At 44.9% G+C, this 26842-nt stretch overlaps 2 protein-coding genes across 2 annotated transcripts in view; one reads left to right on the plus strand and one right to left on the minus strand.

Annotated features, from left to right (window-relative positions):
* Nucleotides 1–379: 379 nt before the first annotated feature.
* Zcchc8 (zinc finger CCHC-type containing 8) lies at nt 380–25551 on the minus strand. Its single transcript, XM_006970712.4, has 14 exons — nt 24967–25551; nt 23747–23789; nt 20447–20521; nt 18528–18633; nt 16714–16791; nt 12028–12131; nt 11843–11908; nt 11199–11259; nt 10620–10762; nt 9741–9883; nt 8716–8834; nt 7458–7544; nt 7006–7123; nt 380–1730 (listed from the first exon to the last, which is right to left on the minus strand). Exons 1-14 carry the CDS (start codon nt 25172–25174, stop codon nt 949–951), a joined length of 2133 nt encoding a protein of 710 aa, XP_006970774.2. The 5' UTR covers nt 25175–25551; the 3' UTR covers nt 380–948.
* Nucleotides 25466–26842, plus strand: part of Kntc1 (kinetochore associated 1) — a 104946-nt gene continuing 103569 nt past the window's right edge. The window contains exon 1 of the mRNA XM_076561409.1: nt 25466–25566. The gene's annotated coding sequence lies outside the window, so the exon portion shown is untranslated. The remainder of the gene's footprint in view (nt 25567–26842) is intronic.

Consider the following 26842-nt stretch of genomic DNA (forward strand, 5'->3'; position numbering starts at 1 on the left):
GAATGATTCCCTTTCTCGCCCTCTGTTGGCCTGGAAGCAGGGTAACACTACATGAGTAATTCAAGGTCTCCAAGTGTTCCTGGGCTTGACCAAGCAGAGACTAACAGAGAACCAGCTTGCACAGTGAACAGTCACTCTGTTTGTGTCTAACTATTACCTTACAGCTTGAATGCACAATATTATCTTGTACAAAGGCTAACTGACCTCCATTTTTTCCCAAAATATTAAACAATTTTATTATATGTGAGGCTGGGATCCAAACATGCAGTTTCTTTGCAACCACATCATTTTCACCCCAGTTTCAAGGAACAATTTAACTGTGAGTCACATCTACCCAGTCTTGGTTCACATGTAAGAAAACTAATTTATTAAACCTCTGTACACAAAGGTAAGCACACCTTTATTGGATTTGAATAATTAAATTACAAAAAGTAAGAGTGATATTAAAATTCATGCATGAAAATCTTACAAAAATACCCCAAGCAGGATAAAGCTGCTCATCCCTGATTTTTCTCATTTGGTTGTTGGAATTGAAATGTGAATTTAAAATTGTTAGAATTTCTTTTAAAAAGTGATATATTAAGCTTATATATACAGAATAGCAAAATGTAGAAAGGGAAAACAATTTACAAAAGACATTTAAAAACAACAAAAAAACAAAAACCTTCACTCGACACATACTCACGATCCAAAAATAGTATAACCCGAACCAACCACGTCTGAACCGGCTCATGTACACACCTCCTTGGCTGTTGTCGTCAGTGAGAAAAAAGAACAAATTCACATGCCCAGTCTTTCATTTTGTGAAACAGGCTGGAGCTGAGATCACAAACCGTGGGCAGACTCTGAAAGGTGGGGAGGACAAGGGGAAGCGGTTTCACCGCCGTCTAAGTCCGCCAGAACAACGCAGAGCTACAGGTCACCGTGCAGCCGGCGCTGCTCAGGCCTTCACTCCGAAGCCTTTTTGTTCTTCTGCAGATTTCGGGGTGAATTCTTTAACAGGTTTCTTATCCTGAGGTACATCCCAGTGGACTCGGCCATGTTCTCAAATTCGAAGGGTGTTATTCCAGTGGCAAACTTGCTCATGTCAGGTACCAGGCTATGGATTTTGGAGGCTGTTGAGGGCCGGGTGTCCTGATGAGGGAGCTTCTGGCTGCCTCCATTCCTCAGGTCACAGTTGGACACACTGCCATTGTCAAGAAGAGCCTCCTGGGTGTCCCCGTCTGCAGCTCCTTCCTCTTCTTTCTGAGAGAGCACTGCTGTCTCTGCTGCTGGGCTGGAGGGAGGCTCAGGCCCCGGCGGCGTCTCTGCGGAAGTGGTTGGGTCCTGGGGCTCAGCCAGCACTGGCTTTTCCAGGGCCTTTCCTTCTGGGACAGAGAGGTCAAACTCATTTGGACAAGGGGAGGAGGCTACTGAATTCCCAGTTAAAGGTGTGTCCACAGGCACATCAGAGTCGCTGTTGCCTCCCTCGGCCTGCTGGAGAGCTGCCCAGATCTGCCTCTGCTGTTCTTCCAGCTCCTCCAGTGTCAGGGCATCCTCATCCATGGCTGCAGCCGTGGGTCGGGGCTGGGGTGAGTCACTGGGAGTCAGTGGTGGGGTGCCCTTCGGGAGTGGAGGAGTGAAGAGAGGTGGAGGTGTCCCCTGTGGCAGCGGAGGAGGTGTGCCAGGAGGCAAGGGTGGTTGAAACTGGAAGGCCTTGCTGCTCTGAGAGCCAGGTGGAACCTCCACATCTGAAATGGGAAGATGCATTTCATACAAATGTATTATTTGAACTTGGGGTACCTAGAGATAGAACGGCCCCAGATAACTGTCTTTGAGAAGGCAGAGAAGGATTAGACACGGTAGCACTTGCTGTCAATGCCGGCACTCAAAAGCCAGCCTGGCTACAGTCTCGAAAACCAGGAAAAGGGAAAACCAGTGACTTTCAGATGCCATGACCATGCCTGGACGTCTGAAGTCCCGACCAAGTCCTGAGGAAGGCACGTCAGGGCGAGTGAGTGCTCTGGATTTTGGTGCTAAGGAATGTGACTCAGACCTTGGAAGAGCGACCCCTGTGTACATGTGTGTACACACACACACACACACACACACACACAGGAGAGAGGAGGAGTTCCCAGGAGGGTGCTGCCCCTGAGTGGGGACGGCTGCAGAAGCGAAGAGGAAGTCTCCCGGAGGGAAGGAAGTCTGCTGCTAACTGCAGTCTTCTCCTCTGCGCTAACCTCAGACACCAGGCTCCCTCAAGTCCACCCTTTCCTCTACCGCATCGCTCACCCCCTTATTCCAGATCCACTGACACTTGTCAGAAATAGCCAACCACCCTCACCTCTGGATTCATCTTCCTTAGTCTATCCTCCAAGTCAGCTGGACATCCATTTCTAAAACACCCCTCCATCTTAGGAACATCCCACGTCAAGGAAAGCCTTGAGTGCCACCCTTCCCCTACAGAATGAAGCCAGCACTGCTCCAGGCCTAGAAGTCTTTTCATGACGAGGAACTTCTCACAGCCTGGCCTGAGGATGGTGCAGGCCTCTAATCCAGCTGAGGAGGCTGAGGCAGAAGGACTGCCATGTTCAAGTCCAGCCTAGACAGCTTACTGTGGCCCTGTTTCAGAACAGAAAGCAGAAGGAGCCCAGGATGCAGCTCCGAGGCAGAGCGCTTGCTCCGCGTGTGTGACAGAGCTTGTTTGCTTCTCCTTAGTGACCGCTAGTGTCCAGCTGCCTCTCTGCTGCTGCTGGACCAGTCCTACAGTCCACGCGTGTGTGCGCGCACGTGCGTGCATGCATCTCCTACCTCCTCAAATGCCTGGCCTGCCTTGCTAGGTTTCCTGCTCAGTCCTTGACTTCACTCAATATAATTCTAAGCTGCTATCACTATGGTCTGTAATCAGCTCTGTGGCAGCGATATCACACTGCTGTTCTTTACCTACCATTCATTATATATCATATGTTTTCAAATACAGTGACAGTCTGCAATCCCTAAGTGATAGAGTAGTGTCTTGGGTAATAGTGGAACTAAAAGTATAGTATTATTATCTTTTGATTTTTCCTTTTTGAGACAGGGTCTCACTATATAGTCCGGGCTGGACTGGAACTTGCTATAGATCAAGCTAGCCTTGAACACATTAGAGATCCTCCTGCTTCTGCCTCCCAGTACTGGGATAAAAGCTATGTTACCATGCCTGACTAAAAATTTAGTACTTTTTGATAGAATATTTTTATAACTAGACTGGCCTGGAACTTGAGATTCTTTTGCCTCCACATCTGGAATGCAGGAGTTAAGGTATGTGCTACCACACTTGGTTTTATGTGGTTCTAAGGAATGAAACCCAATGCTTCATGTATCCTAGGCAAGCACTCTACTCTATGAGCTACATATCCAGTCCTTCATTTGCTTTTAAGGATAAATTATATTAAAAACTAAAAAGATTTGCCAGGCATAGTGGTGCATGCCTTTAGTCCCAGCACTTGGGAGGCAGAGGCAGGTGGATCTATGTGAGTTTTAGGCCAGCCTGGTCTACACAGTGAGTTCCAGGATGGCCAGGACTACATAGAGAAAACCTGTTTTGAAATACCCCCTCCCTGAAAAGATTTATGTCCATTTGAGTATGGTGGCACATGCCTGTAATACCAGTACTTGACAGGTGAGGCAGGCAGGATTACCAGAGTTTGAAGCCAATTTGGGCTACACAGGGAGACCATGCACCCTATCTGTCTCTCACAGAAACACACACACACACACACACACACACACACACACACACACACACACACACACAGTCTCCAAACAAGAGTCAAACATGGTGGTGCATGCCTACAACCCCGATATTTGTAAAGAGAAAGGAGACCAAGGCCAATCTGGGCTACATGGGACCCTGTTTCAAAACAAAAACCAAAAAACCCAACCACGGGCCAGTAAGATGATAAAGATGAGTGCCACCGAGTGGTGGTGGTGGTGGTGGTGGTGGTGGTGGTGGTGGTGGTGGTGGTGGTGGTGGTGGTGCACGCCCTTAATCCCAGTGCTTGGGAGGCAGAGGCAGTTGGATCGATGTGAGTTCAAGGCCAGCCTGGTCTACAGAGTGAGCTCTAGGACAGGTACCAAAACTACACAGAGAAACTGTCTCAAAAAAAAAAAAAAAAAAAAAACAACAAAAAACCAAAAAGATGAGTGCCAAGCCTGATGACCTGATCGCAATCCCTAGATCACACCTGGTAAAAAGACTAAAGCGAGCTGTCCTCCACGTAAGGGTGGTGATGGCACATGTGCAGACATGTACATATAAGTATACATAATAAAATAAACAAATGCTAGAGAATTAAGGGGACATGAGACAACATCCATAAGAAGTTTCATCTGAATAAACTATCACACTAACACACACTAATATAACTGTCCACAGGTTTGGGACACAGCCTTACTTATTACATGCTCTACAACTGGCCTGGCTCCGTGAGTTACCTGTTCCTTCTCAAGGAAGAAGCTGGGAATGATGGGGTGCCTCAGTGGCTCATGAGTGTGTACCTGCCCCAAATGTGGGGCTACTGGCCTAGGCATTTAAGCCAGCCAAGCTGAGTCACCTCCAGGCTTATCATTGTATTACATTTATTTACTTACTGGGTGGGGGAAGGACAGCACTTCATGTCTTGGTTGTGCATGGAGGTCAGAGGACAACTTGTGCGAGCCAATCCTCCCCTTCTACCACATTTCTGAGGATTGACCTCAAGTCACCAGGCTTGGGGCAAGGTCCTTTACCTACTGAGCCATTTCTGCTGTCCCCAAACTACAGTCTTTCACCTAATCATAGGGGGCAATCAGTCACTGGATGCTCGTCATTGTTATTCAGAGTCTGGGGGCAGGTAACTTAGTACCAAGTGAGAGGACTGGGAGGTGACAAGAGAGTCACAGGACTCCAGAAGATACCCAGAGAGGCTTGGTCTGGTCAGGATGTGGCTTCAGGGTCTGCAGCCATTTTCCTGTTCTGTGGTTGGGCAGGAGGGTTCCTGCCACATGACCTTTTGTACATGCTAAGATGATCTTTAAAAATTCATGGGGCTGGAGAGATGGCTCAGTAACAGTTAGGAACACTGGATGCTCTCCCAGAGGAGCCAGCATAATTCCCAGCACCCACACGGTGGCTCCCAACCGCCTGTAACTCCAGTTCCTGGGGAACAAACTCAAGTCATCAGGCTTGGCATCCAGAGCCTGTACCCACTGAACCACCTTACCAGCAGCCCCCCTTTGTTTTTAAACACTGCCTCTTCACTGGGGGGGGGGGGGAAGCAGTTGTGGTGCACATCTTTAATCCTAGGATTGGGGAGGAAGAGGCAGGTGGATCTCTGAGAGTTCATGGCCAGCCTGGTCTACAGAGCAATTTCCAGGACAACCGGCTACACAGAGAAACCCTGTCTTGAAAAACAAAACAAAAAAACAAACAAACAAACAAAACCAAAACCAAAACAAAACAAAAACAAACAAACAAACAAACAAACAAAAAAAAAGCTGGCCTAGAACTTGCTATGTAGACCAGGCCCTGAACTTGTGAGGCCCTCTTGCCTATGTCTCTTAAGTGCTAGGGTTACAGGAATCTACCATCATATCCATATCCAGCTTGTTTCAAATTTTCATGAGTCTCTTGCAAAGGCTAGAGAGCCAGGTGTAGTAGATCATTCCTGGCATCCCAGGACTTGGAAGGCTAACACAGGAGGATGGGGGGAACTTTAAGATCAGCTTGGGCTAGCTACATAGTAAGTTTGAAGCTAGTCTGAGCTACTGGAGCTCCCATCTCAAAAACAAGCAACCCAAAGACTAAGGCTTGGGGAGGGCAGTCCGACTGGACACTGAAGAAAGGCTGCAAAAGCTGGAGGGCCAGGATCTGAAACCTCCTGGCAGGGTGCTCAGGAGCTGTGCTGAGATGATGACAACACATGAAATGATCTGGCAGCTTAATTGGTTATCTTTTGGGGACAGGATCTTCCAATGTAGACCAGGCTAGACTTGAACCCACAATCCTCCTGCCTGTTTCCCAAGGACTACAGGACACCAAGCCTAACAGATTATGAATTTCTGTAAAGTAATTAATTTTGGACTTCAATTCTTTTGAACTTCAAAGGAATTTAGTCCATGTTTAAATTTTCCCTGGGAATTTGAAAATGGAGAGTGTTCATTCACATTCAAGTTTGGAATAAAGTACACTATTTGTACCTCAATCAAAGTTTTTTTCCTTCAGTGCTGGTGTTCAAACCCAGGGCCTCACATAAGCTAAGTATGCACACCACCAGTTCTACCAATTACCACAGTATTTTTTTATGCATCTTCTCGCCATGTTGCCATTTTACCCCATTTTAGAACACCTGTCTTGCTATATAGGACAAAACTAGCCAGGCCTACTTTGGAGTGGAAAACAACTGTTAGCCTTGGGTCCAGAAGAGCCCAAGTTTATCTAATTAACCATGACTCAGGCAAACACAAATGAGCAGTGGTTGGGGCTGAGTCGGAGGAGCTCCTAAAGGTGGAAACTGGGTTTTCCTGTCAGATCACCATGATCTTGGTTAAGCACAGGTTCCATGGGAAGGATGGAGGAAGGAAGGCACAAGACCGAGCAAGAGATCGTGTCAGAGGCAAGGATTTGCCCTGTTTTGAGTTTTTAGGAGCACACGGTCCCTGGGAGACAACTAACTTATAGGACCAATATATCTACAAAGGCCCAGTGGCTCAACTCTTCTGGAAGCTGGAGCTACCGGAGGTGTGCATGCCCTTTTGCTTTTTCCAGAGTGAAGCCCCATCTGAGGGGCTAGACTAGCTGTGGCACTGTGGGTGCCTGACCCTGACAATTTCAGGGACTTGGCTAGATATGGTCCCTCTGCCTCTCACATGTGGCTTCCAGTTCAGGTTTACCAGCACCAATGTCAATGATCTGACATAAGGGGGTGGAGCTTTGCCCTCCTTACAGACCCAGGAGCATCCAGACTGACCTTGCCTTCCTAAGACGTCAAACCCAGAAAACTGTACCTGAGTCAAGCTCCATGTCAGCAGGGGAGGCTGCTGAGCTGCCTTCCTTCCTCTGCTTCTTTGGACTGCTAGGGCTGGACTGAGACGAAGACCGCTTGCTGCCAGACTTCACGCTCGGCTAACGGAGTAACCAAGAGGAACACAAGTCACACAAGGCAGACAGGGAACCCCTAACCCATACCTAAACCAGTCTCGACCCAAGCAACTGCTGAAAGGGCTCCTATTCAGCAGCCTCGTTATCAATCAGATACCAGTGTTTACAATATAAACCAAAAAGTAAGATACTAATGAGCCATAAAATCTCATGGTCACAAACGTTTACCAACTACACCCTTCAAATCTATATCCTGAGGCTAGGAATGTAGTTCAGTGGTAGAGTGCTTGCCTAGCACATCTGAGGTCCTAGGTTTAATTCCCAGTATCACACACACGCGCACACACAATCTGTTTACCGACTGGATGTTAGAAGTAAGGTAACTGGCGAACACATCCTTCTGTTGACATGCCTGCATTGGTATGGAACCAAACATTCTCCACTCCTAATGTGGAAAAAACAGGATGAATGGATTTGGAAAACATCACCTTTTAGAGATTTTGCTCCTAGCACTCAAGAGGATGAGGCTAAGGGTCACTGCAAATCCCATGCCAGATTGGGCCACACAGCAACTTCAAAGTTTTTCAGAGTTACTGTGAGATTCCATCTCAACAACACCCCGCCCCCCCAAAAAAAAGCTCTAAAACAGAAATGTCAAATAAAATCCATTACTTTGCATGCAAACTAGAAAATAATAATAAAACTGTAAAACTAGACTAAAGGGCACACTCTTGGATCCCAGGACATGGAAGAGGCAGAAGGAACATCACTACATCATTCAACACCTCAAACAAGACAGGTGGCACATGCCTTTAATCCTAGTAATCAGCAGGCAGAGGCAGGCGGTTATTTGTGAGTTTAAGGCCAGCCTGGTCTACAGAGTGAGCTCCAAGACAGCCAGGACTACACAAAAAAGCCCTGTCTCATAGATCCACCTTCCTCTATCTGTCAACGTGCTAGGATTAAAGGCATGTTATCATACAACACCACACTGCAGAAATGCTCTTCTGAGGTGCAGACTCCAGCTGAGCTTGTTGTAGAGTTAGGATTATAGAGCTAACAACCGACTTTTGCTCCTCTGCTTAGATATAGTGTCAGAAAACCCCACAGCTTTCACATCTACAGTTTTACACTTAGTGTTCTAACTAGTAAGAGGATCCAAGGTTGGCATTAGCTTAGTGACAGTGTGGCACTAGCACATAAGAGGTTCTGAGTTCAATTTCCAGTACTGAAAAATGTAAGTTAGAAAGCTCCACTTAGGATCTGGGAGAGTTAGCACATAAGGAGTTGCAGCACAAGCCTGATAACCTGAGTCTGATTCCCAGACTGTCCATCAGAGCCAGATGCATGTACATCTGTAATCCTAGCATCTGGGAGTAGAGGAAGGACGATCAGGCCAGCCTGTAACACGAGACCTGTCTAACAAATTCAAACACGTCAGTAAACTTCACTTTCCCTCCACTTCTCAAGTGCTATGATTACACATGTGTGCCATCAGGTCCAGCTACGAATTCACTCACTTCTAAAGTAACAAACTGCTACATACATTAGTATTTTGGAAAATTTTTAATATAACTATCATATTTCAGAAGAAAAATTTTAAAATGTATACTTACATCTGGAATACCTCTGGGAGTAGATATATTAAAACCTGGATAGTTTACCAATTTTGAGACATCATAAGTGACATTTTTACTTTGTATTTCTCCAGTTTCTGTTTCCCCATCAGCATCATCTATTAGAGACCAGAGAAAATGTTAACAAGGCTAGACACTAAACATGTCCTGCCTCCGCGCTCCCCAACATCAAACCACACAAGGAAAGTGCTGAGATACCGTATCAGAATTAGTCTAGAAATAATTATCATTTCCCTGAACCATACAACTTTTAAACAGGCTCCAAGCATGGCAACCTGTGATCCCAACATTTAGAAGGCTAAGGCAGGAGTTCAAGGCCAACTTTAACTCACAACAAGTTCCAGGACAGCCTGGGATACAAATTATGTCTCAAAAATTAAAAAAGATTTAGCCAGATGGTAGTGGCACATGCATTTTTTTTTTTTTTTTTGTTTTTTGTTTTTTTGTTTTTTTTTGTTTTTCGAGACAGGGTTTCTCTGTGTAGCTTTGCGCCTTTCCTGGAACTCACTTGGTAGCCCAGGCTGGCCTCGAACTCACAGAGATCCGCCTGGCTCTGCCTCTTGAGTGCTGGGATTAAAGGCGTGCGCCACCACTGCCCGGCAAATCTTTTTTTTTTTTAAGACAGGATTTTGCTAAGGCGACCAAGCTGGCTTCAAACTCACTGAGATCTGCCTGCCTCTGCCTCCCAAATGTTGGCTTAAAGGCTTGGCTAATAATCTTAATTTAAAAAGGGGTGAGTGGGGGCTAGAGATGGCTCAGTGGTTAAGAGCACTGGCTGTTCTTCCAGAAATCCTGAGTTCAATTTCCAGCAACCACATGGTGGCTCACAACCATCTACAATGGGATCAGACACCTTCTTATCTCTGAGGCTCTCTTCTCTCATGCAGGTACTACACCCAAGTAGAGCACTCATATACATAAATGAATAAATCTTAAAAAAGAAAAAAAAAGGTGGGGTGAGTGGGGGACCCGTAAACTGACTTCTCTTTCCTAACATACCGTACCATTTCCATCATAGAGTGCGAGCCCTGAGTTCTCCAGTTCAGCCTCCTTGAGCCAGCCTGGAGGGTAGCCCAGCTGGCGCATCCGGTAGATGAAGGGGGGAAGACTCTTGTCCGTCACACCCAGTGCATCCTGAAGTTCCTCACTGAGCAAAACAGAGGAGGAAAGATGATGAATTCAGATTTGCACAAAACCACTATTTTGGCATCTTTCTTTTTTTCAAGTATCATTATCATTTTTTTTTTCATGTGTGTGAGTGTTTGTGTCTGTATGTGTGCCTGTGCAACATGTATCCACCTGGTGCCCATGGAGGGCAGAAGAGAATGTCAGATCCCCGGGAATTGGAATTACAGATAGGGTTCTGAGCCATCCTGTGAGTGCTAGGAATCAAACCTGGATCCTCAGGAAGAACAGTCAGTGCTCTGAACCTCCAAGCCATCTCTCAAAACCTGTATTATTCTTAAGGGCTCTTACTCTGTAGCCAGGCTCACATAGAACTTAAGGGGATCATCCTTCTTCAGCCACCCAAGTTCTGGGATCACAGGCATGAGCCACCATGCCTGGCTAAAACATTTCTGCCCTGTACTTCATAGTATGAAGTATGATACATACCAAGCACACAGTAAGCCTTTGATAAGTGGGTTTGAATGAATGGATGCATTCTGTACAGACTTGTTATAGCTTGCTTACATTCTTTTCTATTTGTTTTTCGTTATTCGAGACAGGGTTTCTCTGTGTAGACCAGACTGGCCTCGAACTCACAGATCTGCACACCACCACCTGGTCACTCTTACATGCTTGTAATCCCCACAAGAAACACAGAAGGTTCTAAATACTAAGAAAATGAAAAGTGACACCACACGGTAAAACAACAGTGGTACCTGATAACTCCTGGCTTGAATCGTCCAAATCTCTCTTCTACTTCTTCTGCATGATATCGCTGCTGAAAACTCTGACTGTTTGCCTCACCACAGGCATCCATATACTCTTTCCTCTTTTCACTTATTCGAGCAGCATTCCGAGGCTAAATCATAACAATGTTCGAGTAATTTAGAAATATCTGAGAAATTTACTGAGAATACTCATCACTTTTTAAAAGGTAAAGCATAGATTGCTCTAGTTTTAATGTAGATTAGATGCATAAAAGTGGGCAGACATTTTTGAAAATCAAGCAGACACTTTTGAAAATCAAACAAGAACAGTCACTTTAACTACTTATTATTTTAGTGTTATCAGAACCCAGAATTAAGTTTTTAAAATAAACTGTCTAAAATTAACTCATACTTCATTCACCTCAACTAGAGTATTCAGTCACTGTCTGAAACATAAACAGGAGTTTGGAAAGACTGAAGCACAAGCGAGTGCAGCATAGGAAGTTCATGCACGTTACCCAGAGCCACCCACGCACAAAACCTCCACCAGCTCCTGTTCAAAGACACTCTGCTTAGAGAGAGATTTACCATTGGGCACTCCTTCATCTGATGCTCTTCAGAACCACAATTGAAACAGTGAGGCTTTGGTCTATTGGGTCAGAACACAAAACACAACAGAAATCCACGGGTTTTCATAATGTCAATGGAAATGGAGAAGCAAATCAATACATTCTAGATGCCAGCAGAGTGCCAGAGACAGCAGCAGGCGAGGCCTCGCACCGTGTCTGCAATTGTTGAGCACAGCAACGTGTCTGTACTCAGTTACATAAACAGCACTGTGTATACAGTCTTTTAACCAAGAACCAGCCTGCTCCAGATTGGTATGTTACCTCTCAACTTTTTCCAGTGGCTACTAACAGAAGAACCAAAGCAAACAGAGCATCAGGTTTCCTTCAGGTAACACGGGAAGAAGGCGGATGGTTCTAAGACCGTAACTACACTGACAATAATAACGACTTGTTTCCACCCTCCCAGGCACTGGGCCTGAATTCCAAGAAATGGACGATCAATTTAAACAGTTAACACATATCTCCTGATATCAGGACTCTAGCTCAATGTGTAATTTGTATCAAGCCATCGATAAAGAATATTAACTTTTAAGAGGTGACAAAGAGTTTATGGTTCTGGTATTGGAAAACAAAGAGTAAAACAAGACAAGGCCCCACACAAACCTTTTTGCCTTTACTTGCATTTCTTGCCCTTCTAGAGAAACAATGTGGCTGAAGACTTGCTGGTACCTTTAGTGAATTTTATTAAGGAATAGTTATCATGGTCTGCAAAATTTGGTAAGCTTTTTTTTTAAAGGTGAACTTAGTGGCAAGATGCATAAAAGATCTTCATTCACTATGTAGGATACTTGGGTATTTCCCATCCTTCCGTAAGCTGAGGGTTTTCATTTAGTAGCGGTTGCCCCAATTTATCAAGGCAAAAATTAGTAAAATACAGGACACTTCCTACAACCTGCAGAAAACAAGTCAAAAAATATCGCTATTTAAGCAGAAAAAAAGACATTAAGTAATGTAAGTCTATGATAATGTAAGTCTATGATCACCCATTAACAGTTTGACTCTGGATGAAGCTATGAGAAATAAAGTCCTAAATGGGAGCTGGACCCTGGTGTGCAAATAAAGCGGCACCCGAGCTTTCACCGGTATCATTAGTACTATAGACCGTTGGTTCCGTCTCAACCAGGTCCTGACTCTCACAGGTCCCTCCAGTACCTCATGTATTTGCAGCAAGACCCTCACAGGCTGCATTTATTGTTTCTAGTTCCTTGGTTAGCATTTACTTGGTCTCCTACTGAGTTCTTGCAGCCATTTCTTATAGACAGGTTGAAAACACAGTACAATGAATATTCATGCACCCTGTACCTAGACTGAATAAATAATGACTGAAATGTTTCTGTGCAAGACTCTCTTCAGGCATATACATACACACATACTCTTTACCTAACCATTTAAGTCAGTTGCAGACAGAGTAACACTTACCTTAAATGCTTCAGTATGAACTAAGAATATTTTCCTGCAAATCAACAGTAACTCTCTAGTATCACCTATATCAGCTCAACATTCAAGTTTCTCTATCTCCAAAATGCATTTTATAGTTTTTTTGCCCCCAAGCCAGGACTGATGAAGGTTCCTATGTTGTATTTGGGTTTTATCTAGAGCATGCCCCTGCCAGTGTCTCCAGAACCCTCCCAGGAACGCTGCATCCCGATCACACCGGCTGGAGGAGGGAGCTACGGACTGCTCTGCAGCCTAGTCCTTGGGCAACGGTCAAACTTCATCGCTCAACCTGTCAGCAAGGAGGAATCACAGCTGATTCCTCCTTCCTTCCAGAAACGTCTTCCATCCATGGAAGGCTTTTAGGATGCCACTCTCAGTTCTGCCCCCAGGTCCCTCTCATCTCCCCATGCTGCCAATCCTTAGACATCTCCTCCACTCTCACTTCTGAGGTGACTGACTCAGATGCAGGGTATGAGAAATAATTTCTGTGCTGATGACCCCCGCCAAGTACGTTCTGATCCCTTAGCTCCAGTTTTGGATATTCAAATGCCAACATGACACCTCTTTCTGGACATGTAAGGTATCTCAAACTCACCTATTTAAAATGGCACTGGCAGCCGGGTAAGATGACACCTGCCTCCAATCCCAGCATTGGGAGGCTGAGACAGGAGGACCACAGTTCGAGGCCAGCCTGGGATACACAGTGAGACTGTCTTAAAAACAACAACAAAACCCAAATAAATAAGTAAAAAAAAAAAAAAAAAAAAAAGCAACCAATTCCCAGCCCCTCCAAACCTGCTCCTTTCCCATGCTTCCCACTTCCTGTGGCCAAGGCCTGAGGTCTTCTGACTGTTCTCTCAGGAGCTCTCTTATTCTACACCTACTCGTGAACACATTTGATTGGTTTCACGGCCAAGTATATCCAGATTTCAGCCAGGTATCATCATGACTACCCCACTGGCCTCAGTTATGCTTTCTCTTGCTTGAGGTTAACACAACAGCTTTCTAACTGGCTGCAGACCCTAAGCAGACCAGGGGCCAACTACTTTCCACAAAGAACCTGATTCCTTCCATTAAGATGTAGCATGTCACTTTTTTACTTATGATCCTTAAATGGTTTCTTAGACTATAATCTGAAGTTTCCATTATGGCCTATAAAGGAATATAAGGATGCAGATCACTTGGCTCTGTCACCTGACTACTGGTGAGTCTCTTAGCTTTCCACGTGTTTCCTTTTTAATCAAATGGCAAGAATATTACCTCCACCAGTATCACCCTTAACTGGCTCCCAAGAGATATACCAGTACTGGCTGCTGGCATCTCCTTCCCTTTCCTATTTATTGAGCCCTCTTCATTCAGAATACAGCCTCAAATTCTCTGTCAACTCATCCAGACCTTGGCCCACACAGGCAGTCCCCAACTACTCACTATACAAACCACCCACTTCCAGGACTTGCATCACTCCGCTCCCTGCTATCCCACAACTGAATTCAGGGCCTTCCACATGCGAGGCAAGTAAGCGCCCCAAACTGCAGCCCCAGCCCCAGGCATTTCTTCACCTATTTTAAGGTAGAATTTCACTAAGCTACCTAGGCTGCCCATCAATCAATCTCTCTCTCTCCTCTCTCTCTCTCTCTCTCTCTCTCTCTCTCTCTCTCTCTCTCTCTCTCTCTCTCTCACACACACACACACACACACACACACACACACACACACACACACCTATATACTACTGGGGAATTGAACCCAGGGCCTCACAAGCTAGGCAAGTACATAACTACTGGCCTACGCCTCAATCTTACTTTTCTTAGGAATTTAACCTTCTCCCATTCACCTGCTCATTAAACCAGAGCTGGCCTAGACCCTTTCTTTTTATTGCTGTTTCTGAAACCTCTCTGCTCCTGGCACAGAGCAGCATTCAGTCAACACCAGTACTGTCTAAAGAAGTAAAGCAATAACTATAAAACTGCCATTCTAGACAAACATTACTTTAATTCCATAGCCTTTCAGTGGAAAGGAAAATGAAAGTTACCTAGCTGAGTTCAGAAATCCTTCTTGAAGCTAAATGTGGCTAACACCTGTAAATTCAGCACTTCAAAGGCCGAGGCAGGAGAACTGCTGTGAGTCTGAGGATAGCCTGGACTACAGAGAGAGTTCTTGTCTCATGAACAAACAGTCTGTGCAGGTGAGATGGCTCCAACGCCAAGCCTGACAACTGGAGGTCCATATTCAGGACCCACAGGCGGATGGAGAAGAACCAACTCCAGAAAACTGTCCTCTGACTTCCACACATGCACCACAAACACATAAATTTCATTTAAAAATTAAAAATAAAAACCAAACCATAAACAAAGAACAAGAAATAAAAAACTTGGAAATATTCTTGATAGGGCCAGGTGATGGTGGTGCATGCATTTAATCCTAGCACTCGGGAGGCAGAGGCAGGCGGATCTCTAAGTTCAGGGACAACCTGGTCTACAGATCAAGTTCCAGGACAGTCAGGGCTACAAAAGCCTGTCTCAAAATATAAATAAAATATTCTTGATAGCATTCCTTATTGTTATTTTACTCAAATAACCTAGATTTTCCCCTCTCTCTGATGCAAATTTCTGACTTTCCCCCATGTGGAAAGGGTTCATTATAATGAGAGAGAGAGAGGGAGAGGAGAGGAGAGGAGAGGAGAGGAGAGGAGAGGAGAGGAGAGGGAGAGGAGAGGAGAGGAGAGGAGAGGAGAGGAGAGGAGAGGAGAGGAGAGGAGAGGAGAGGAGAGGAGAGGAGAGGGAGGGGAGGGGAGGGGAGGGGAGGGGAGGGGAGGGGAGGGGAGGGGAGGGGAGGGGAGGGGAGGGGAGGGGAGGGGAGGGGAGGGGAGGAGAGGAGAGGAGAGGAGAGGAGAGGAGAGGAGGGGAAGCGGAAGTGTGCACACCTGATGCGGGGAAGGGAGGAAGGGGAAGGGAGCAAGTTTCTTATTTTTTAAAGATTTACTTTATTTTTAATTATGTGTGTGCACGTGTTTGAGGGTTTGTGGCACAAATGCCAGTCCCTGGGTTGGCCAGAGGTGTTGGATCCCTGCAGCTGGAGTGAGTTAGCTGTGGTTGTGAGGCACCCAGGTTAAGTGCTGGGAATCAAACTCAGTTCTTCTACAAGAGTGGTACACGTCCTTAACTGCTCAGCTATCTCTCCAGGCTAAGAATAACAACAGCAACGATACCACCACCCAGCGACTCACACATCCCAAGTAAGTACTCTACCACTAAGCTACGTGCCCAGGCTAGCCTTTTTCCTTTTCCTTTCTGCCTTTGTCCTGGGTGCTGGGATTACAAGGATGAGCTGCCAAGGCCACACCTGTGTGAGTTCTCTAAGACTGAGCTGAAATGTACCTCTTGTTCTCAATTCCATCACTAACCCCATTCTACCAGGGATGCTATGAAGCGTGATATGTAACAACTACTATTGAATTTGCAGAGATACAATATTCCTTTCAAGTTTTTTCATGAGACTTGTGGCTCTTCTTCATCTCAGCAGCCCCATGTCTTTAAAATTGGGGTATTATTGGGAGCATATCCCATAGCATGAAAACTAGTCATCCTTTGTGAGTATGCTACAAAATGGTTTGATACCAATGAATTCTGCAAAAGAACTGGAAGGCCTAAATACAGGTTCTCCCTGTTAAGCTTTTGCTTTTACAAACTAATTAAACCTACAGACATTTCAAATTTTAAAGATGCCATGTTACATCAGCGACTTCTCTCAGCTTCATCTGTGTGTAAGCCTTACAAGTCTGCTTTCTACTTCTTTGGTCAAAATTTTCAAGATAACATGAAGAGGCTGGTCAGGACCAATAAAAAAATCTTGTGAATAAAGTGTCCTCACAATAGCACGCAACAATCACTAAAGAACAAATGATATTTAGAGGATGACAATTACAATACTGTTTATTACAAGAAAACGCTGTGATCGTATCAAGTCATGGGACTACACCATCTTATCATACAGGAATCACACATCTGCAGAATTAACAATGAAGAGTCCAAACTTACACTGAAAGCTTCCTTGTTGTTCTTAACGGCACAAGATTCTCCCACTTTATGGTCCTCTTCCAACATAACACTGGATGGCTGAGACCAAACAACAGGCGTTACCAAGAGTCACAAGAGGAATACCTTTTGTGTTCCATTATTTATCGGTGCTCTGCTTGCACGTATGGTTGTGTGAGAGTGTCGGATCCCCTGGAACTGGAGTTATAGACAGCAGTGAGCTGCCATGTGGGTGCTGAGAACTGAACCTGGATCCTCTGGAAAAGCAGCCAGTGCTCTTAATCACTGAGCCATCTTTCCAGCTGGAGGAATACTTTTTGACTTTCAAACTTTAGGAAGCTCAACACCCTTCTTTCACTTAGTAATATACATAAATACAACATCATGTCATAATAGAATGAATTTAGAAGCTAAGGCAGGATTATTTATAACTATACAATGTTTATATAGTAAGGCAGACTTGAGAAACCCTGTCTGGAAAAAAAGAAAAAAAAAAAAAAAAAACAAAAAAACCAACTCCAAAACAAGCAAAAAACCATTAACAGTCAGTACTGATAACCTCATAGACCTCAAACAATTACAAAATTCTGAAATGTTTACTGAATCAAAAGTAACATTTTTGGAGCGTGCATGGTGGCAAACACCTTTAAACCCAGCACTTGGGAGGCAGAGGCAGGAGAATTTCTGAATTTGAGGCCAGCCTGGTCTACAAAGCGAGTTTCAGGATAGCCAAGGCTACACAAAGAAACCCTGCCTCAAACAAACAAACAAAAAAATCCAAACGAACAAAAAAAAAAGTTTTCAGCTGAGCATGGTGGTGCAAACCTTTAATCTTAGCATTCAAGAGGCAGAGGCAGGTGAATCTATGAGTCTGAAGCCAGCCAGGGTTACACAGTTAAGATCCTGTCTCAAAACAACAAAATTTTCAAATAACAAAATACTTCCTTCTCCAATTCCTGAGGACAAAAAGTATCACTGCTTAATTGAAAGATTTTTTTTCCCCTTTTCCTGTGTATGCCTGGCTGAGAGAGTCTACTTACCTTAATGTATATTAGAAAAAAAGTAAACAAACCACACTTTTGAATACACACACACACTGTAATTCCTCATATTTCTTTTTCTTTGAGACAGGGTCTCTCTACATAGCCCTAGTTATCCTGGAACTCACTACGTAGACCACAGTGCTTGCCTCTGCCTCCTGAATGCTGGGATTAAAGTTGTCCGAAGTGTATGTACTTGAGTTGCTGGGTGTGCCTGTCTGTGCACACACATGCAGAAGCCATAGCAGGACCTCCTCTCTTGCCCTCTACCTTATCTTCCTGGCGTAGGATCTCTCACTTACCTGGAAACTTGTCATTTGGCCACGCTTGCTGGCCAGTGAGCTCTTGGGATCTGTCTGTCTCTGCCCTTAAAATCCTGGCTACACATAAGGAGTGGGTATTGCTGATTCAAACTCAGGCTCTCACACTTGCAGAGCAAGCCCTCTCACCCAATGAGCCACCTCTCTGGTCCCAAGAAGTCATCTTTTATAAACCTCAGATAAATAAACCCCTCCTTCAGCCAATTTTCTGCCCACGTTGGGAAATAGAACACCGTTAATTTTAGGCATAGTCACACAACTATTCTGAGCAAAGGAGGCACATTCAGAGGAAAGCCATAGCAGCATTGGTCACTTTGCAGAAGGAACCCAGTGACAGGATACAAAGTCAGCACACAATCTTCCTCATTTTGGTTTTGATTCAAGGGGATTTCTAGTGTAACAGCAGTTGGCAGCAAAAAGCATAACCACTTAGCATCGAGCCTCAAGGTTAAAATACCTGGGGTAAAAGGCTGAAAGAAGTCTTTTCCATGTCATTTTTTTGCTGTTCCTCAAATTGTTTTACTAAATTTGATACAAACTCTTCTATTTCTTGGTGGTATTGCCTGTAGGAGAGGGAAAGACGGACAGATGGTTAGCACCTGGACAGAGTGACACATTAGCAGAGTCCTTTGCAGTAGTTGAAGAAGTCCCATTTATTTTTGTTTTTCATGTTTGCTACATTAGGGGCTTTGTAACTCAGAATGCTACTCCTTAGAGACTCTATGTATGTATTGTTGCAGCATTAACAGCTTGATTCTGATCATCTATGGGCGTCTGGCACAGAACCTCAGTCAAACAGGTGGGAGAATAAGTAGATTTTATTTATAAATTTCATATACTTAATCTTTAAGACGATACATACAAATGGCTCAAAACCCAAGAGACAAGCCTGGCGTGGTGCTGCGTGCCTGTACTGCCAGCCTTTCGCAGGCATGATGCTGCATGCCTGTACTGCCAGCCTTTCGCAGGCAGGCAGAGGCAGTAGGACAGCTGCAAATCTCAGGCCAGCCAGGACCACAGAGAAGTCACTGGCCCCGAAACCAAACACAAACAAAATCCACCAAGGGAGTTACATAATGAAAAGCTTCCTTCCTCCTTTCTCCTATTTCCGCACATAGGGACATCCAACTTGTTAAGACTTTCCATATCCTCCTCAGACTTTCAATGCACATATAAGGAAATGTCCATTTCACATGGAAACTAAAAAAGACACCACCAAAATACATTAGCAAAAAAAAAAAAAAAAAAAAGAAAGAAAGAAAGAAAGATGTCTAGGTGTCCAGGTCAAGAACCACACTGATCAAATATTCTGGAGTGATCCCTTCAGGTATCAAAGAAGTCCAGGTTTTGTTATGCTGGAACAAGGCAGCCAGGGACCTCAGGCAGACCTGACCTTTCATGTCTTTTCTAGCTCCAGCATCTAAGATTCTGAATGCAGAATACAGATGGATGGTACTGAAGTCAGACCTTCCTAATCTAGGCTCCACAGTAACCAAGCCCAGGTGTGCCGAGCACCCTGCTTCATGCTGCTCACACACTCACCATCCAAGCTACTCCTAGCTCCCAATGTCTTGGGTTCCACTCGTGGACTACACGAGCAGGTGATGGGCCTGGACCTTACTCCTTTATCTTCTTGTCCATAGTCAGTGCATAAGACGATAATAGTGACTCAGGAAGGGCAGGCCACTGCAGGAGTGCACTGAGCCTTGCATTAAGGCATGCCAGAAGGCTTGCAGAAGTCAAGTTCTGCTACTGACCAAAAATAACCATGTGGGATGTGGGTAGGCTTTGCAGACAGCCAATATGGAAAACTGTTATCCACATATGAGAGTGGAGCAGCTAACCTTGTTATTATAGTGGTGGTGGCATTTTTATGAGATGGTACTTCCTGAGCTCTCATAGATTCCATTTAAGGACCTGAGGGGCATTTAGCATTAGCACACACTGTTTTCCAGTGAGAAAATTAACAGGTACTGAGAGCTGCACCAGTTCACGGATGTAGGAGTCCAGACTCAAATTCAGGTCCCATGACTCTCATACTCTCACTCAAAACAATGATCTCTTATACTTTAACCCTGAAACAATTTAAATAATAAAGATGAGGGCCCTCGAGATGGCTTAGCAGGTAAAGGTGCTTGCAGCCAAGCTTGACAACCTGAGTTCAAGCCCCTGGACCCACATGGCAGAGGAAGAACTGACTCCTACAAGTTGTCCTTTGACTACCACATTCCTGCACCATGGCACACACATAAAAACACACAATAAATAAAATGCAATAAAAAAAGAATAAAGATACAAATACAATGCAAACAGTTATTTACAGGATCCAGTTTCATATACACATAAACTTACATGTAAGAAAAAAAAACTACTTACTTTGAAATAGCATTGTTCATAAACAGAATTTGTAATAAGGGTCCATCTATCTTAGTATTGCTCACCAGTATGCCACTAAAACAGAAGTTAAACATGGTCTTAGAAGACAGTCAAGTACATGCACAGCACTTAGAATGAGTTTTGTGATTACAATTATTCTTCGCTGAGACAAGGCCTCCTCAGTTGCCCTACTCACCTCATGCTTGGGATCCTTCTACTTCAGCCTGCCCAGTCCTGGGATCACAGGTGTACACTACCACAGCCCGCTAACTTCTGTAACCTTAAGGACTAAAGATCATGTAATATTCTGCAAACAAGACCAAGAGGGCTGGGGAGGCAGCCTGTGCTGGACAGCTTACTCAGCACACGAAAGGGCCTTGGCTTCCAAGTCCAGCCAAACAAGTAAGGTGACAAGACAATAAGCATAAGAGCTCCAGCTTTCTTATGCAAAATCTACGTTTTCCCCTAGTCTACTATCTCTAGTGGTTTGAACAAAACATATCTCTTTTTTTATAATTTATTTTTATTTAATGTGTAAATTTATTTATTTTCATTTGCCTAAATGTCTGTGTGAGGGTGTCAGAAGCCCTGGAACTGGAGTTATAGACAGGTGTGAGCTGCCATGAGGGTGCTGAGAACTGAACCTGGGTCCCCTAGATGAGCAGCCAGGACTCTTAACCACTGAGCCATCTCTCCAGCCCTGAAACCTATCTCTTTATTGTGTTGTACTCAGTGTATGCACAATACAGTGTGTGGGTGCATGTCGTATGTGTACAGGGAGGGAGGCTAGAAGGGGAAAGTCCAAGTGTCTGTCTGTTTTCTGAGATAGGGTGCTTAGATTCTAATTATACCACAAACACCTTTTTTTTTTTTTTTTTTTTTTTTCCGAGACAGGGTTTCTCTGTGTAGCTTTGGTGCCTGACCTGGATCTCACTCTGTAAACCAGGCTGGCCTCAAACTCACAAGAGTTTGTGTCTGCCTGTGTGTCTCCCGAGGGCTGGGACTAAATGTGTGTGCCACCAGTGCCCAGCTACTCACAGGGATCATACTGACTCTGCTTCCCAAGTGATCATTAACTGCCCGCACCTCCATGCCTAGCCTAGAAATTATCTCAACATTAAAAAAAAAAAGTTCACACACTCCCCAAAGAACCATAGGTCAATCTTTTTAGTTTTTTTGTTTTTTGTTTTTCAACACAGGGTTTCTCTGTGTAGTTTTGGTGCCTGTCCTGACTTGCTCTGTAGACCAGGCTGGCCTCAAACTCATAGAGATCCTCCTGGCTCTGCCTCCTGAGTACTGGGATTAAAGGTATATGCCACCATTGCCTGGTTTTAGTTTTTTTTTTTTTTTTTTTTTTTTTTGGTTTTTCAAGACAGGGTTTCTCTGCGTAGCTTTGCGCCTTTCCTGGAGCTCACTTGGTAGCCCAGGCTGGCCTCGAACTCACAGAGATCCACCTGGCTCTGCCTCCCGAGTGCTGGGATTAAAGGCGTGCGCCACCACTGCCTGGCTGGTTTTAGTTTTTAACAAAGTTTTTTTTAACAAGAGGTTAGTTTCTTTACAAATCAGGGCAGCAAGGAAGAGGACAAGCAGGCAGGTTACAAGACTATACTTCCAAACATTTCCACATGAATTTGGTTTGGAAGTATAAAGAAAAACTAAACACTTCATAAATAAATGAATTTTTATTTTATTATAGACTCCTGGAGGCCAAAGCACATTGCTTTAACTACAATCCAAGACTCACACAACTTGGGAATCGTAGGCAGCACCGCTCCCAGTTTAAGGCCGGTATGGGCCAGAGTGAAGTCTACGTAGCCTGACCTGTACTGTATGAGGACCTAGTACCACGAGAGACCTCAGTTGACAAAGTGGCTCAGCTGATGGCTTGCCTACAATGCACACCTGTAATACCAAGACTGGGAAGGTCGAGACAGAGGATCAAAAGTTCAAGATCATCACAGCTACATAATGAGTCCTAGGATAGCTCAGGCTACATGAGACCCCACCTGAAAATTTAGCCACAATCTAGCCAGTACACGAAGAAACAGTAAAAAGTACAGGGTAACCTCCTCGTTCCAAAGCCTGAAACTATTTCAAATGGACACGACTCCTATCTGCAATGCCAGCACTTGGGAAGTTAAGGCAGGAGGCAGGCCGTGAGTTTGAGGGCAGCCTGGGCTATACAGACCCTGTTGAAAGAAAGAAAAAAAAGAGAAGGAAGGGATAGGGAAGCAAAGGCAAAAAAGAGGAAGAACCAACCATTCCACATAAATTAGTACTTTAGGCAGAGTGGTACCACGTGTTTTTAATCCCAGCACCAGGAAAGAAGAGCCGGCTGGGTTAGAAACCAGCCTGGTATATATAAAGTGAACTCCAAGCCAGCCAAAACTACAAAGTGAGACCCTGACTCAAAAATAAAATAAAATAAACATGTATTTAGTGACTTGTTAAATTCATATTGAGATGCCAGCATTTAGTATGTGTGCTATGACCATATATGTCTGAATACACGCCTACACGCTGTACTTCCTCAAAAGCACTTTGCCTTTTCTCCGTCCCTTCTGAAGCGCTATGCTTTGCCAGACTTGGTGCCACCAGGTCCGTTCCCAGCACTCAGGGGAGGCAGAGGGTCAGCAGTTCAAGGCCCCCCTCAGCTTCACTGTGAGCTGAGGCCAGTGTAGGCAACAACAGTGAGACCGTCTCAACAAAACACAGAACTGCTATACCATGCACTATCTGCATTAATCAAATATTTTACTTGTATAAATAATGCTAGTGTGGCGGCTTACATCTGCAATTCCAGCACTTTCAAGGCTGAGGAACAAGGACCAATAAATTTAAGGCCAGTCTAAGCAATACAGTGAATTCCAGGCTAGTTTGAGTTACAAGGTGAAACCCTGTCTCAGTAAGCCGACTCCAGCTCAAAATACAAAAACAGCCAATAACAATAATCTGTGAAGAAATCATCAGCTAAAGTAACTGTAAACTTATTTCTTTTCTGTAAACTTATTTTATCTTCCTGGAAATGTGTGTTGAATATGAACAGCTGGGTTTGACTTGCTTTTCTGAACAACCAGGCAAAATTTTTGGGATTCAGAAAAGTGACCCATTAAGTCCCTTTAAATGTTTAACCCACTTACCAGAATTCCTTTATACCCATAAGTCAACAATAAAGAAGTTACTGAATTCTTCATGGTATTCTGAATAAATGGTAATACCAAAATCCCACCACCTCTTACTCCGTGATTAACGTGATGAACAGCAAGAGGCATCTCAGGTGTGAATATCAAGATCTCATACCTGGGTCTTGTCAGAATGTTCAACTTTCTTTTAAGTTCCTGATGTTATTACTCATTAAGGAATATCAGTCATCAAAAAACACAATTATGCAGGTCATAAGATTCAACCACTATAACTCCCACTTTTGTTATCCAAATGTTAGAAATGTAACGGAAAGACCTGCAAGTATATTGAGGGAGACACACTGAGCTCGAGTTTTGGACCTAAACATTAAGTACAATTTTCAGCCCTCTGAACGTATATTCTAAGACATGATACTGAAGTTCAGAAACAGTCTAGGAGATTAACCCAAAATGTCAGTTAAGACAACGGTGTTCCTGGAACGAGCCAAAGCAGCCAATTAGGAAAACTTCCCATGTCAAAGCATCATGATAGATGACAAAGTAAAGGCAATAGAGCGAAATGTTAACAAGAACGCGGGACTGTATCTATGGATATGAAATGCACAAACCTCTCAACTCGCTAGTGTTTTATAAATATTCATAATAAAGTGTCGGGCTTTAACTTCAAAAGCTGACATTATCAACCGCTCTCGGGACTCATCATCATGAGAGTTACCTGAACCAAAGCTAACTGTACAAGGCAGATTTAAGAAACTTATGAATGAAAGTGAACGTACTAGCAAATCCAGAAACCCTGTAATCATGTCAATGAAGTCAAAGGGAAACTTGGCGCGTTTTTCCCAGGGCCCTGCCAATGCAAGCTAACTCGGAGCGGAAGACCTCTAAAAAGCAAAACCATCGCGCGCCCATTAACCATTTCTCTTTGCATGCTCATTCTTCAAGGCGCCCCCGACACTGCATCCCCGTGGCCCCTGGAGCTCGGGCCCCACCCTAAGTATCCCATTCCCGGGTGGGGGGCTCCGATCCCCGCGTCTCCAAACATCCATCACGACCGTCTCCACCGGAGCCCAGGAAAGAACCTAGCGTGGCCCCAAAGGGAGGGAGAGGAGGGTCGGGAGCCGTTTACAACGTGACTGCGAAGGTGCTGAAGTTAGGCGAGGGAGCAGCCCTGGGTGGGGGACCCGGGGGGTCCACACTGAAGGGGTCTCCGCCCACGGGAGGGGGAGCGCGCAGGCCGCAGCCCGCCCGAGCCCGCCCGCCCGCCGAGCCGCGGGAGCAGGGGCTCCGAATGCTGACCCTCTTGGAATCTCCCCGCGCCCGCCCCCGCCGCCCCCGGGACCCCAAGTCCCGGGTGACAGGGCCCAGCCGGAAGGATATTCTCGGCGCGGAGTTGCTGGATGGTTTCCTCACAGTGCCGGAGCTGCTCCTGGAGCTCCGCGTCCCCCGCCCCATTCGCCTCGTCGTCGTCCTCCTCCTCGTCGTCGTCGTCCTTGAAGCGGGTGTGAACGGGCTTCGGGGTCGACTCCTCGGGAGGGTCAAACGCCTCGAATAACTCTAGGTCGCCGAAGTCCACACCGGCGGCCATTTTGGGTTGTGGGAAAGAGGGGAGGGCAGGGGGCGAAGGTTGTAGGGCAGCGCCGCTCTCCCCGGAGGCTTTTCTCCACACGCAGGCCGCCAAAGCCGCTCTAGAGGCGGGACTTGCGCGGAGACTACAACTCCCAGAATGCCACGGCCTCCCGCCTGCCTCCGACCGACTGGGACCCGGAGCGTGGCATCCTGGGATGTGTGGTTTCTAAGCGACCGGGCTGATTGTTTGCATTGCACACTGGGATTGATCTTTTTTTTCAAACGATTCCGAATGAGTTAAAACAATGTGGATCGTCGGCGTTAGGCGTCCGAAAGCTGAAGAATCAGAGCCGGATACATGGTTTATGACACACGGTGATACGTTTGCCCCACGTCAGAAAGAGAAAACAGGTACTCTAGCTTTGCTGCAGACAACATTTGTGCTCGTAGACACGAGCCACTTTATTGTGCTTGTTTTATTTTTTAAATGAATGTAAGCAAAATTAGGTCATTACATTGTTTTCGATTTCTCTCAGGAGGCTTTTTGTGGGTTCAGCATTCATTCATTCAATATATATGCACTGCCTGTAATGTGTCAGACACTCTTCTCTAGGACCAGAGTACTATGTCTGCTCTCCTGACCGCTTATCAGGGACCAAAAAAAACCCCCCGAAAAACAAAACAAAACCAGAAAACCCCGTAATTATTAATGTTTCTGCTGTCTTGTCGCGCGGGTTTTGAATGGCTATTCGTCATCACATGTTAAAAATACAGGAAATTATAGCGTGTAACAAAGAAACAATATAGTCAGGTCATCTGTGGCATAGTTAGAATCGGGAATTCAAGTGCATCCTCAGAGAATGTTGAGGTGAGCCTGGGCTACATGAGATGGCCTGTCTATCCTCCCTTCTTAGAAAGAAAAAGAAAGAAGAAAAAAATACCCTGTTAGTTTCTGTCAGTGAAGGGAAGAACTCGAACCCAAATGGGAAAGATTAAGTGGATAAATTGGTGGCCAGGGTAGAGAAAGAAAATGAAGATAAAAGCAAAATGGAGCACAATGAAATCTGGAACATTAGCCAAGTTCTCCTAGACTGCTTACCAACTAAATCCTAAAACATTTTAAACAGATGGTACGTTCGTAATAGCAAACTTATCTTCTGATAACATAGTCTTGATTAAAAGATAGAGCACAAACGAAATAAAACAATTCATTGAGGCTAGCAAACGGATGGATTTTCATAGTAAAGTAGGAAACTGTAGCTTGTGGGGACTGGTTGATGGTGGGGTCCTAGAGATTGTAGCTCTGATTGTATGATGCTGAGGATTTGCACTCCAGCACAGAAAAGGGGGTGGGGGAAGCAAGCTTGGATTATAGCAGCAATAGTGGTGGGGAAAATAGGTATGTAGAAGTAGAAAATATTTAAAAGATAAGAGCTGGAGAGATGGCTCAGTGGTTAAGAGCACTGGCTGCTCTTCCAGAGGACCCAGGTTCAATTCCCAGCACCCACATGGCAGCTCACAACTGCCTAACTCCTGTTCTGGGGGATCTGATCCCCTCAAACAGACATACATGCATATAAAACATCAATGTACATAAAATACAAATAAATTATAAAAATAAGAGCAGAATCTGTGTTGGTTAAAGGTATTGAGAGAAAGGGAATAGTATGTAGTTGCCAGTGTTGGG

Source organism: Peromyscus maniculatus, chromosome 23, assembly GCF_049852395.1.
Source record: "Peromyscus maniculatus bairdii isolate BWxNUB_F1_BW_parent chromosome 23, HU_Pman_BW_mat_3.1, whole genome shotgun sequence".
Taxonomy (NCBI): domain Eukaryota; kingdom Metazoa; phylum Chordata; class Mammalia; order Rodentia; family Cricetidae; genus Peromyscus; species Peromyscus maniculatus.